The sequence below is a fragment of the Amphibalanus amphitrite genome, unplaced genomic scaffold, assembly GCF_019059575.1.
Source record: "Amphibalanus amphitrite isolate SeventyFive unplaced genomic scaffold, NRLGWU_Aamphi_draft 000914F_arrow, whole genome shotgun sequence".
Classification (NCBI taxonomy): Eukaryota; Metazoa; Arthropoda; class Thecostraca; order Balanomorpha; family Balanidae; genus Amphibalanus; species Amphibalanus amphitrite.
In genome coordinates this window covers 204,166-218,902 of record NW_024882408.1, presented here as the reverse complement: position 1 = coordinate 218,902, position 14,737 = coordinate 204,166, and the positions used below count along the sequence as shown (strand labels likewise).

The 14,737-nt window shown below is 48.0% G+C and overlaps 1 protein-coding gene across 1 annotated transcript in view; it reads right to left on the bottom strand.

The window, feature by feature from the left end:
- The window catches only part of LOC122368008 (ALK tyrosine kinase receptor-like), a 140,808-nt gene that overhangs the window by 24,790 nt on the left and 101,281 nt on the right, over window positions 1–14,737 (bottom strand). Inside the window, exons 20-21 of the mRNA XM_043341597.1 lie at window positions 5,374–5,484; window positions 840–1,032 (exon numbers count right to left, since the gene is read on the bottom strand). Coding sequence (XP_043197532.1) covers window positions 840–1,032; window positions 5,374–5,484 — 304 coding nt within the window. The remainder of the gene's footprint in view (window positions 1–839; window positions 1,033–5,373; window positions 5,485–14,737) is intronic.

Genomic DNA, 14,737 nt, shown 5'->3' with positions numbered 1-14,737 from the left:
ATAGGTTTTATTTTCTTTGCTGATCATTTTGAACATAAAAAATCATAAATCCATTGCAAAAAAAATAATTTCGTGAAAGTGAACTATTTCCTTTAATATTTTTTTTTCAGGAAAAATGCCAAATAACTAGATGCTGTATAGAATATATGACCAATTAAACGGCGCTACACAGAGTCGCCGTTTTTACACTGTCTGTGAAAAGCCTTAGGGAGATGACCCCTGGCGACTTTTCCAGATCTCTTTTGGTATCAACTTCTTTCTTAGCTCAGGTCATGGCACTGACCATATGAAGTAACGAGTTATCCTCTGGTTAGTAAAAAATCGCAACTTAGCTAAAGAAAACTCGCTAAGTACCAACTACCAGGCTGCGGAAGGCAGCACTGCAGATGCAATCAACAATACCCTCGGATAACGTATTTTAGGTGCAAGCTATCCGAGACGATACCTTCTCGTTTGAGAATCGATGACGATGACGACTCATGAGGCTTCGCTGTCTCATCAAACTTTTTGTTATAGAAAATCGCTTTTGTTCTGCATTTTGATTTCGTTATACGTGCTTATGAATGACAGGGCACTGCGCTGCCTGTATTGTATGTATATTGTTTATGTGTGTCAATGTGTTTCCCTCTGTAATGCCCACCGAATGGTGGTTAGTGGGAATATGAAATAATAATAAAATAATAATAATACATTTTACAGCGATGCTACATATTCCACAAGAACTAGGTAACGGATCGATGGGTTTTAATAATAATAAAAAGTAACTGTTCTACCGAAATGATAAGAAGGTTTGAAGAGAGTGGCGGCGAATTCATGTACTGCCGCCGGGCGGTACTCACTTTACTAGCGTGAGGTTCTGTCGCGGTATCTCGCGCAGGTCCTTGGTGCAGGGCAGCGCGCCGCCGAACTCATAGTTGGGGTTGTACTCTGTGAGAATATCTCCTGCCGAGCCGCGGAGTCGGTTCAACTGCAGACCGCCGCTGGCCAGGTCACGACGCCGGCCCATCACCTTCTTACGCTGATACACGTTGTCTGTCGGCCGGGAAAACGGCAGTCATCAGTGAACATTCAGTTCCAGGCACTCAGCATTTGGGACAGTTTTATGTATATTTGTTACATATTTGACAGCTTGGACAGCCGCGTAACGACCAAATGTGCTATACGATGCATTGCCATATACCTATGTGCTTCCTCGTAGACTAAATGTTCGCACTTGTTAGGTGATGGAACCTTGTCTGATCGTGTCAGGATGAACGGTGCTCAAAGCGAATGAACCAAACCAATGAAATAAAAATTGTTTTGTGCAGGGCTTCAGAAAGGGTAATATCCTATCCACAGTACACAGCAACAGTTAATAAGATACCGGATGCAGTCTATTATTTGTTTCATAACCTGCTCCCCATCAGGAATGTATTATGAAAGTTAGACTGTGCCGCACTACTTTCGTGCCCTCCGGGACAGCCTATATACCAATCCACTTCAAAGTCTCATCAAACATCCGGGGCCCGATTTCACCAAGTGAATATATTCTTGGTGTACTTTGGAAAAGTACACCGACAAAGTACAACGATAATACTATTCGGTTTCGCCACAGGAATATATTCAATACGCCCGCTTTACGTACTTTGGAAGCCACCGGCGCGCATGCATATATCTTTTCTTGTCGGGGACATGCAGTCACTATATTTTTCCGTATTTAAAGTCGACGAGCTTAAATGCTCAGATATACAATATTATGGAAAAAATTTCTAGCTACGCTAATAAGAATTAAATTTGCTGATCATACAAGAGGAAGTACCTAAACAAATATTGCTAATAATGCTCTTGATTTTTGCTGGGAGCACGACATTCCAAAGCCAAAAATGTAAACAATCGGCAGCAAGCCGCGCAGCACAGTTGACGTTACTGGCGTGTGTGGGTTTTATTGGATTTTGAATTGATATTAATTTTTTCTTCCAAGCTACTTCTCATTAGATATTGCTTCAATATTTGTTCACATCTTCTACGCAATTCTGGAGTGGTTCAAAGCAAATATAAATAAAGTCGAACAAGAAATGGCATTACTTGAGGCACCTATCTTATACCTATCTAACTACCGATCACTGACGATAGCAAGGAGCACGGCCGACTAGCCGACAAGTTATCTGAAATATTACTTGAATCAAGTTTTTAAATAATCGAAGGGTATACCGACGACTTCAAATATGGAGAATATTTCGGAATCATTCGGCAGACTGAACCTGAACGGAAGCGGGAAGCCGGTGATAAATTGAATCATTTGGCCACAACACACACAAAAAAATATGGACATTGGACAGCATATGGGTACTGCAAAGAAATAGCAAAAGTGGGCGATGAAAACGAATGTAAACGAATGCGTTGTGACTTGTGATGCAACATGCTGGGCATTAGGGTGTCTCGAAAAATAAAGTTGACATGCCTATAGCCCAAAACATTTGCAATCGAGTCTGCTGGTTTCGAAAATCGCAATTAAAAAATTATGAGCCATTGTCTTCAACAAGCGCAGTCGCGATTTCCAAAAGCTTGCACCTACTTTTCGGGCGTTGCAGTCTCCATTGGTTTTGCTTGGTGTTAGTGGCAGTAATAATACGGTGGTTTTCACGAAAGTCTCAGGCAGAGTTCGTGGGTGAAGAGTTTAAGCGTAGTTTCAGGTCAGTAGCTAATTGACTTTATTTAGTGTAGACGTTGTCGATACACTTTTTAAAGTCACGCCTGTAATGCGACCTTCGCTTCAGCGCAGCTAAACTCTGGGCAAACCACGTCCGGCACCAGCCCATAATCTCAGTCGGAACTCGGACCAGACACGCTAGCGCCACAGACGCCTAGTCGACACTCGAGCCCCTCGAGCCCGACCGCGGCAGCAGGACAGTGATAACTTTCGTCTGCTCTAACCATAATCATAGTACCCAAGCCACAATTGTGAGCCGTCTCGTGTCCAGAGCCTACTTGCCACTTGGCGAGGACGAGAACGACGCCCGCAGCCGCCTGGAGGCTTGGTGAGTTTCACCTCGAGGGGCTGCGGCCGCGCCAGTGTTGATTGAACTCTCGTGATGGTGTCGACTGTCGATGTATGCATTGGTGGTGAAGTTACTCATTCATTCTCAGGCCATGGCAAAGCCCGGTCCAAGTACCCGTAACCAGACCGTGGTCCCGGTCCTGAATGTCCACCCAGCAGAGCTTCCTCCATCTCCAATGGTCTCTTACACTGGCGGATCTGCAGGGAGGGGGCATTTAGGGCTATGCCCCCTCAAAGGCCTAAAGTGGCCTGTTTGCCCCCCCCCCCCCAACGATAATGAAACATAGTTCAATCAGTGCGTGGCCCAGGAGCCGAGTTAAACAGGGGGTGTTTTACCACCTCCCGGCCCGCAAAGGTTGCGCCAAGCATCGACCCGGAGCGGGTTAACTGGTCGACAAAAGCAATGTGAAGTGTTTATACAAAGTGATATAAAGGCATGGGTCGGGTGGGTTACCATTTCTATATTTTTTCTTTCTAATTAAAAAAAAATGTTCATCGTGTCAGGGCTGTGACGAAAAATAACTGGCCTAAATCCGATGAGAAAATAGGATTTGGGGTTACGCTAGGTTTGGCTCCTAGGTACATGAGTTGCCCCCCCCCCCAAAAAAAAATGCAAATCTGGATCGCTAGTCTTCCTCGCACGCAGCTTCCGTGGAGAAGCGATGTTCTCCGATGATTCCTGAAGCAGAGGAATGCTGCTAGCGCAGAAGAGTGTCGCAGAAGCGTGTCGGCCATGACGGCCGATATCATTGTCAGCCGTGCGAAGTCAAGGCTCGACCTCCCACTTATCCGGACAAAAAAAAATGGAATGGAGTGCGCTCAAGAGCAAGACAGAAGCGTAGAAAACGCCGTATATCATGTGTGTTGGCATTCTTACTGCATTTTACCTCGTCAGCGACATGGATATTAGCTTTTAGCATAACCTACTGTCAGCAGGATGATTATCACTCAGGTAGCAATTTTTGGATATGTTGCGCTAGGAAAGTGTTTTAGTAAATGTTTATGCAACAAATGTATTGATTCGTTGAAAGATCGCAAGCTGAAGCGAGAACGCATTTACACGGTTTACGTGAGAATAACACCGAAGAAAGCCTATGGAGACTGCAACGCCTGAAATTGTCAGGAAAGGGTTACAATAGACGAGGTGCGCTGGTTCTTAACATTAAATGAAAATTTTTTAATCATCATTTCATGTCATAATAAGGCTAGATGCAAGTGGTTTTTGCTATAGGAAGTGAATTAATTTTTTTGACCCCACTTTCGAGACACCCTACTGGGCATGTCAACAAGGCGTTGCTGGACTGGACTTCAGTCCTTCCTCTCGCCCTCGCCAGTTATTTACTTCCTCTTCGGTAAAACGCTGTATAAAGAGCACGGTGTAATAATCACGGTGAGATAGATTTGTAACGCTTTTGGCCTTTTGTGTTATCAAAATACAATGTGAACTGTCGTTTTTTTTAAGTGGAAAACTCAATGCAATTGGGAATGCGAATGAAAAAAAGGAATTCCCTTTTGTGTTTCTGCATGATGGGGTGATTTTAATCGCAGTGATGCCACGATGAGATAAGCCTTATAAAAATAGCTGTTCTGGGGTTTAATTTCAATATAAGCCCTGACACACGGTACCCTATATATCCAGCAAGAAATAACCATTATGACATCAAAAACTTTTTGCGTAGCCTGTGGCATGTTTTTATCATACGTTGCATCGACGAAGTCATTAAATTTGTAACATTATCATACAAAAAAAAAATGATGTATGCCAAGCTGTTTCTCAAAGTATGCCACAAAAAGTAGCATACTTTCAATGCCAGCAAACTCGGCAAACAGCTGTTGAAAAAGCAGATCGGCGTACCAGAAGTACCTCAAATGTAATAGCATGCCAAAAAACAACGGACATATGCAGTCATACTTTGTCTTTGTCTTGAATAAGTATCCCTGTACGGAGTTTAGTGAAACTGAATATGTCATAATATGCCAAAAGTGATATGTACGCCGCCGTAATGGAATATATTCACTTGGTGAAATCGGGCCCGGGTAGTATATCCTAGGTCGGCTATCTATGTGAGTGCTTTCACAGTTGCAATCCAGATATATGGATGGCATACAGCAGAAGACATGGAAGCTGACTGTTCTTACTCAAAAGAAGGGCGATCTAAGACTAACAAAAAAAAAAACTTGTTATTTTACAGATGTTATGTCGTGAAAATCTCAGTTCAGTTCATATGCTTTTTTTTTGCATATAAATGCAAGGTAAATAAGCGTACAATAGTTTTACCCGTCCCACGAGCCAGTTATGGATGCTCCTGTACCAGCCAGCCTGTATGGATACTCACAATAGCAGCCGGCCAGGCTCCCGACGACGGCCAGGAACACGGCGGCCAGAGCCACGAATAGGATTCGTGACGTGTTGGACCACTGCTGTCGGTGTGGCAGTCCCGGCGGACCTGGGGGCAGGGGTCACAGGTCAGAGGTCAGGTCACACCTCTGCTGATCGACCACCGCTGTCGCTGGGCAGGTCTGGCGGGCCTGGAGGCGGGGCGCACCGGTCAGGGGTCGTAGGTCTGCAGGCGCAGGTCAGCCTACACGGTATAGATGGGAAAAGGAGAACAATGGAGCAAGACTAAAAAAGGTCGAATTTCAAGAATTCCGTGGAACGGTTAGGGCTCAGGCCTCGGCCAATATTAAGTTGGGCTTATGCTGCTTTAACCCTATTAGTGGCAGGCTCCTGGCTACCCCATATTAGTGGCAGTTTACGACCCCCCCCCCCTTGATATCTCGAGATCTAGCCGGCCGATTTTCAAAATTCAAACGGCATTCGATTTGGCTCAACGAGATCTACATTTCTAAAAAAAATAAAATTAAAAAATGTCAATAGGGGGGTAGAGGGGGGTAAAAACGGGCAAATTGCAGATACATTTTAGACTGTTTATCACGGCCAGGTTTCTGAACCAATCTTAACGCAACTTTTGCCGATCGATAGAGAATGAACCAGGAATTCACATGGATCCTAAAAATATGCATTTTCAAAAATCATAGGCGGATACAGATCATTGAGAATGGGGGTACACAAAAAGTATAGTAAATAAGGTTTTTGTTGGTACTGTTTCTAAAAAGGGTGGCAATGGTCTTGTTATATTACAATTTTCTTATGAGAGAACGACTAAAATTGTATTGGTCATGCATAGGCGGTGTCAGGGCACCTATGTTGGGAGGTAAAAAATAACCCCCCTTTTTGGACGCCTGGATCCGCCTATTATAGCAAAAACGTGTCAAGAGGATGCACAATAACTTTGTATCTGTTATCACATGATACCTTTCATTCACTGTTCGTAAAACTGGTGCAGCATCGTGATCTTCGCCCAAATGACTCGCTTCACGAATAGGACCCCCAATTCCCAGTGCTCTGGAGCCGCCCCTGGTAAAGTTATGAACTTGAAATTTTCAGGGAATGTGCCCAATTTAGTTTTAGGAAAAGTCAGAAAATTTCAGCATCGTAGCTTCAGCGGTTTCGGAGATATTCCCGAAAAACCTGAGGGGTGGATAAAAACAACCCCCCTGCCACTAATAGGGTTAAATACGGTTTGTTGGGTCCACTTTTTGCCACTTCTATGTTTTACAACATACATGTAACAAACTAGACACCTGTCCAAAACCAGTGGCAAATTGCGTGTTTATCCTGTGATTATATATTTAGTGCATCATAAACCAGCCGTTCTAAATTTCCCTTTTTTTACACCAGCTGTGCCACCCGAGGACGCCGTCCTGCCGTGATCTGCTCGCGGCGCCCCTGATGGCTGACTGTCCCTGATGGACCGGGGCGCGTGACTGTGACCGGATTGTGACGGGTCATCAGCCGGCCGGGGGGCCTCGTTAGTGGCTGGCGACACGACCCAGGGGCGGCCGGCGCGGCGGCACGGCAGGAGACACGGATACAGACATAGCCGGCAGGAGACACGTTCAGCGCTGCGCACAACGCCGGGGACACGGGAAACGAGAGCTGGGAAACGGAAAATAATGACACGGGACACGGCAACTCAGAGACTTTGCACGGAAAAGTAGAGGAATGGAGACGGTGAAGGGGAGATATGGAAAGCGGGAAATAAAGACACGGGGCACGAAAATCAGAGGCCTGTGGCACGACGAACGAGAGACAGAGGCTCGCAAAGTGTATGTAACGGGTGGTCAGAATGAAACTGGACAAAATTTGATTAAGCATAGCATCTCCAATAATGGACAGATTTTAATCATTTTTGGCAGGTGAATACTTCCAGTTATTTTATATTTACAGCTCAAATTTCAACTTTCTGCTATTCACTATATAGAAAACATTGCGCCGGTAAGTCAGCAAGCGTTCCGGGACCTGTTCGCGCAAGTTTTTGAAAATAACACAAATTACAAAAATGCTACCATTATGCGTCACATTACGCCATAGAATTTCACCAGATCTTAAGAATATGTGATCATCGATAAATTCTGAGGAATTGCAGATGTTTTGCATGGTGGGCACGGCAAGATCACCAAGAAAATGCCCATTCAGCTCCGGAAGAAACAAACCGGTGCGTCACCGAACAGTTGGGGCTCTCCTAGTGATCTCTGGGAAGAAATTTCGGAATTTTCAAAACGTATGACCAATTAATATGTCCGGAAGCAGGAATCAGGTACAGAAATAGGATAAAGGTGACGGAGGCACAATTTCGTACACAGCAAAACCGCCTGTGCCATCTGTCACAGGGTGCAATGCAGGATAGCAAAAACATGGAGGTGTATATGGACGATGAATCTGATTTCACCTGCAGTGGCAGCAAAATGCCTTCCATTGCCGAATTTTACACCTCAGCTGGTGGAGACATTATTCCACATGTGGATCTCACCTTCGCTTTCACCCTGGGAGCAAGTACCCACCCGAGATGCCCGTCTGGCTTGCCATGAGTCCGAGGGGCTCGCGCGTCCAGTTACTTGCCGAGCACAGGCAATGAAACGGGTGAACTGTGCTATGAAAAGTGTTTGAATGGCGTGTTGTTACCACTTATTGAGTCTCAGAACACAGAGCATGATGCTCTGTTAGGTTCCGACCTTGCAACAGTCACAGTACGCGCGCTAGAACACGAAACTTCTTGCATGGAGGCTGGGGTGCCTGAAATAGCACGTGACATGAACCCGCCACGTACCCCTCAGATTTAGCCCATTGAGGATCTGTGGGGGCTCATCAAACAGAAAGTGTATAAGGGAAGGTGGCAGGTCAGCTGAGACGCACAATTGAAGCAGAGAATCCAGCAGGCCATCCGTCAAATCGACTCGGAGGTGCCGCGAAAGACCATTGGCGGGGCTGCCAGCGCGCGTGCGCTTGGCGACTGACAGAGGTCCAGTGTCGCAGATCCATTAGGGCGAGCGTGATCACAACAAAATAATGGCACGGTAACGCGATTTTAGTTGCTTTCGCTTGAAAACTTTCGACATAGTAACAATTCAAACTTTGTCCAGTTTCATACTGACCACCCGTTATGTGGGACGGCGGAAATGAGAAATATGAGACTCAATTTAAAATAGTAAGTGGGATTAAGCAGCTGTTTCGACTTTCACAAGGTCCGGTTCACCTGAATATTAAACATACAAATAGTATGCAAGCTGGCATGCCGACAAACTCACAAATAAGCGATTGTTGTAAATATACATAATCAGATCGCATTTAATAATATGGGTTTCAGCTAAATTTAGTTCAGTGATTCATAATAAATACCGTAATTTTACCCCGCATAAAAGTAGCAGCTAAAACAGAGTAATCATTGACCAGGGTGCTCTCCTAGTTGCTATCGGACCGGGAAGTATTCCTCGGGTCATATCCACCAAGCGATTAAAACACACGGTGTTGGATCAAAGCGAGGGCCTTGCCTCTTTTTTCAATAGGAAGGTCTCTTCATATCGAATCATTATGCCGGGCTACACGATCAAACGAACTTCAATGAAAAAAGACGCAATATCGCGCAGCTTCGCCGATCAGATTGGCATATTGATCATGTGCGTTAGTGGATCTCAGTTATAAGGATCTTGTCGATTATTGCTTGGAAAGAGATTGGATTTTATAGTCCCCATTTAAGCCCCATTCCATTCGAACTAAGCTCTTGAAAAGGCTATTGGAAGACTATGAAGGGCTATCAAGAATGTGCTTTTAATGTTTTTGAGGGTCGAACAATTATTATAGCTTGCCTATACACGGAAACAAACTAAAGAAATCGAACTACCTTTTTTATCGGGCAGTCGTCGCCCGGAGGTATATTTTCCATAACACGTGCACCAACTGCGAAATGTGTAGTGCATATGCATTGGAGCAGCATCGGCAACATTTTGCCAAACAATAAAATACTGACACAGTAAGTTACAGTGACCGCAACGTAAGATAGATCTCAGTACATGACCGTGCAAACTGCAACCACCCATTCCATTCTCCTGCTGAGAAAAAAAAAATCATGCCATTTTCCCATTTGTATTGTATTGACGACAGGCGACAGCGTTCAATTACACACACTGCTATACACGAGCTGATTTGAGCAAGGCTGATGGGCGTTTGGGGAAAGACACCGCTAAGCCCTAGCTCCAAAATTTCTGCCAGAGACTGATCAACTGACACATCATTCTAATCTTCAATAGTTTTCGGTCATCGCTGCAGGTTTAATCCAAGATCTCAGCTGCCTAGCTGCGCGGCCGTCCATCAGACCGTCCACTGTCCAGTCCTCACTCTCCCGACATCCAGCTATCCTCCGTGTCCCGCTGCTGGCGAACCTGCTGCGCCAGTGCCATCAGCGGCTGCAGCACGCCTATGATGTTGCTGACGGACTGGTTGCTCGACGGGCCCTGCTTCGCCCTCCAGTTGTACTCGCGGCCGGCCTCGATGCCCAGCGAGAGTGCCGAGCAGAGCGGCAGCCGCGGCAGCTTGCCGTACGGCCGGACCTTTCCGCTCAGCGCCAGGTCCTTCAGCACGTTCAGCGGCCGCCAGTCGCCGCTCAGCAGCTCGCGGACGCCGTTGACGGCCGTCGCGGCGTGGAACTCGTTTTCCGTCATGCGGTGGCCGTCCTTCAGCAGGGTGTGACCCAGCTCGGTCACCGGCCGGCCCAGCCAGTCGGCCAGCAGCGCCAGACCGGTGGGCAGCAGGCGGCGGCGCAGCTCGGCCACGGCCGCCGCCAGCTCGGCGCGCTCGGCGTCGCTCCGGCTGGCCAGCAGGTTCACCTCTGGCCAGAAGTAGCAGGGCAGGTAGCCGCGGGCGAGGCAGACATCCAGGTAGCGCAGGATCAGCAGCAGCGAGTCGTGCATCGTCTCCACCGTCCACTGATCTGCGGCACGAGACTCAGCCAGCCACATCAGCGCCGTCTTCAGGTAGTAGCTCTTGAGCGGCTTGGCGACCTCGCCAACCACCGCCCGGCAGTGTTTCAGCGTCGTCAGACACAGCCGCTGTATCTTAGTCATCATCCTGTAGATGATGTATTCGTGCCTAGAGAAGGACAGCCTCCACTCCAGTTCCTCCGTAGCACTTCCTTTGAATCCCACAGGCACGATAAACGCAGGAGTCCGACACAGTCGCGCAGCCAGTTCAGCATTCGGATAGCCGGAGGGCCGCTGACGGGTGGCGAAGTCCTCGTGAGGCCAGCTGGGATACAGGAGGCACGCCACCAGGTCGATGGACTTGGGGTCCTCGAAGATATCGTTGATGGTGGTGGCGACGGAAGGACCGGTCTGAGCCGACACACACCTGGTCATCTGCCTCCGGAGCTCGTCCATGAGGCTGACGAACCGGCGCGGGTCCACCGGTAGAGCGTCCGGGTGACGGCAGGACGGCCGCCGAGGGTAGTGCAGGACCATAAAGCCCGGCTGAGAGGTTCGACGCTGAGTGGCGAGCAGTCCTGTCGATATTCCCTCCAGAGATGGATACACATCAGCTTCTTGACTTGCTGACGAGGTCACTATACGCGCTGGTCCCAGCTGAAACATCACATCAATATCGGACACTTCCTCGGAAAACAGTCTCACGTCGGTGCACTCGCGAACACTGCCGGACAGGTGGATCTTCTCCACCCCCAGGCCGGTGATGGCTTCACAGGCGCAGGTCCCCGGACTCGGTGTCAGAGGCAGCGGCAGCCGGGCGCCATCCATACAGAACGTGGTGACCAGAGTCTGCTCGCTGCTGGCGATGTACTCAGCGTGGTGGTCGCTCAGGTCTTGGAGGTAAGGCAGAAGGAGGAGGGTTCCGTACAGGGCCGAGTGACCCTGCAGTGCAGACTGCTCAGCCAACCAGTCCGCCGCTTCCCGTTCGTACTGTTCAAGGCGTGCGCGGTGCTTTGAGCCGTGATCACTTGCTTCTGCCATCGCAACTTGGTTCTAGCTCATAGCTTGAATGCTTCCACCACTCCGTCGTGCTTGTTGTCAGTCCTTACTCAATACGGCACTTCAAGTGATTTCTGATTAACTAGCGACTGTAGCCATCCTAGTTACAGCTGCTAAGCTGCCAAACTTCAGATGGAACCCTCTTCAATTGAGTCCCATCTCGGTCTCTCGGCGACTCAAACACACTCGAGAGCACGAGCCCAATCGCCTGCACCCTCCGCTGCCGCGGCCAGACCAGCACTGACTCAACTCAATCAGACCGCTCACAAAGCCTGGCCGGCCGCCGGGAGTCCCAATGACGTCAGCACTCGTGAAAGGCAAACAGACTCGTTTATCGGGACGGCTAGCGTTTACGAGACGCGCCGCATGCAGCGGCATTCGGTGCAGGGGTACGACGCAAAACGGCACCTACGGTAGAGCACAGGGCGGTGAACTGCACGGCCCGAGAGCACGCAGCTGCACATTGTGCATTCAAGATAGGCGTGCAGGTCTGTCGCTGCTCTGGGTTCTTGTTAGAGTCGTGACTCATATGGAAAACCCTAAAATGCAATGAGCCGAACATGAATACGCTTACGTACTGACGAGCACGTATTCTGGACCATGCAAACTCAATACCTACACATAATGAATGCCTATGTTGCAGGCACTTTAGAAAATCAGTCATTTTGTAAAATGCCTAGGCATTTTGCAAAATGACTGATTTTCCAGGCTTTTTGCAAAAAGCCTAGGCATTTTACAAAATGACTGACTCTCCAGTCATTTTGCAAAATGCCTAGGCACTTTACAAAATACCTAGCCATTTTACAAAATGACTGAGCAGTGTGTTGTAGATACGAGTACCTAATTATATACGTTTTGGTAGCGTGTAGGTGGACCGAGGAGTCCAGCATTATGACCAGAGGAGTCCAGCAGTGGGAAGTCCATACCTACCTCTATTTTGAGAAGTGCAGGCCCGCGACATTTCCAACCCCCACGTCAGCGACGCTGCTGGATTTAAAATGATCGATCTGGAGCGTCAACAAACGACTGGCCCTATGCCGGCCTGTATCTGTAAAACTATTAGAAGTCGCGAGGATTCGATCCCACACACTTAGGCGTTAGTGTCTTCTGAAACCAACGCTCTCGTCCTACGCCAAGCGACCTGATGATTCTCCAGAGGTGGAGCTTGATATTTTTAACTGGTACCATGCAAGTAGGTACTCAAAGCTGTTGCCACAGAGCAAAATTAATCGTGTTTTGTTGATTATTGCTTTAATATTCATTGTGATCAGAGAGTTTTTTTATTCCAAAGAAAAGTTAGGAAGAAAACCTAAAGAAAACCTTGCGGCGCGAGTTATTGGCGAAAAACAGGAGGGGTGGGCGGAATCCGCCCCCCCCCTCCACTGCGCGTGTTAAAATGTGAGGATGAGAGAGAAGGAGTGGGAGATTATACCTAATTAAATTCGAACGTGTTTTTAATGTCCAAATACATAATACAGTTTTGTCCGTAATGGCACAATCAAACAAAGACTACACTCATTCGTTTACATGTAATTGTACATCAACCGGGCCTGCCTATTGACTAGGGCCGGTCTCCGGCTGGTTTTGTTAGGTCTAGTTTCAGGCAGGACATGAACGGCGTTGATGTACTTGGGAGTTTTTACAGCGTTAACTAAACAATGCTTTATGCTACAGCCGAGTCTGCAATTCAACCTGGTCGTTACTCAGCATTGTCGTTATCACAGAGCTTCAAATCGATCAGCTACAGGCTGAACACGTACCTATATAGGGTATAGGAAGACGTCCAAAAACTGTTGGCCATAGTATCTGTAGTGGGATCTACGTTCCATGCTGGTCAGGCATTTTGCAAAATGCCTAGTCATTTTGTAAAATGGCTAGCCATTTTGAAAAAAAGCCTGGTTGCGTTCAGTCATTTTTCAAACAGCCGTCTTTTTGTAAAATGCCTAGGCATTTTACAAAATGGCTGATTTTCTAAAGTGCCTGCAACACCTACACAGCCTGTTTGGGACTTGCATAGACACGTTTCGATATCGTACATCCGGAGTCACGAGATTTTCCTTATCGTCGTCATACGTCTCCTACAACATAAAAACAAACAAACAGAATGATAGCGTACTGTGAGGACAGCTAATACAAGCCCGATAACTGTAGCTATATGTTTCTGGAATGAGCCGCCGCGGGGAAAACCCCGATGATTAGTTGTAAAATGCTTACGCAGACATGTTCTCTGTTCGTCCGCATATATCACCATCGCAGGAATCGCATGTATTTCGGAGTATTCTCATCCGTTGCACAATCTAAGCGGAAATCCAATGTCGTCCACGCTGACCGACAGTATCGGTCACTGAGCCATCCGACACCGTGTCGTCCGCGGGCCGGTCTGCGGAGTCGATGGATTTTCGGCGACTCCGACTTCGACTCCGACTCCGGCTTTCAAAAACCAGCTCCGACTCCGACTCCGACTCCGGGCAGAATTGTCGACTCCGACCGACTCCAACTCCCGACTCCGACTCCGCAGACCTAACAGGGCTGCGGAGTCGACAGATTTTCGGTGACTCCGACTCCGACTCCGGCTCGGGTTTCTAAAATCGACTCCGACTCAGACTCCGACTCCGGTCACAACTGTCGACTCCGACCGACTCCGACTCCAACTCCGACTCCGACTCCGCAGCCCTCGTCCGCGGGCCGGTCTGTCGCTCCGCCGTCGCTTGGCATCAGTCGCCGGAAGCCGTGTTGTTCCGCTTGTGTCCATCTCGTGTTGTGTCGCAGCTCCACACAGATCGCTGGAGCGCCGCAGCGGCCGCTGGTGCGTAAAACGCGATCGTCAACGGAGCGCGAGCGGCAAATCAGACTGTGATCCTCCGCTGTTGTCCGAGACGGTTGTCCCGGCGAGCGATAAAGGCTTCCAGCGAGGTGGAATTCAGAGAGATGTTGGGGTCGAGGTGCATGGTATCAATGCTTCTTGAGTGGCGTTGGAGGTTGAACCTCAGGGGAAGGGAGGGGGTGTTAACCCCTGGCAATTTCCTTGCAATTGCTCGGAACGCGTTCGTTAGCGACGGAAAGCTGAAAGTTGACATACCTGACCTTTATTTCAAACCAGTTCTGTGATACTAATGCCACTTTCAGGCCAGGTCAGGTCACTGGCTTATGACGTCATAAGTGAACTTCTGCACGGTTTAAAAATACCATAACATCTCAATGCTTTCAGTGGGATTTTTCGCAGGGAGATAAAACCTTGTGACAACGGGCCTCTGTATAGCTGCAACTACCCGGAGAAAGATGACAACGCGTCGGCAGAGCGGTCTGTAACTAGCGAATGGTACC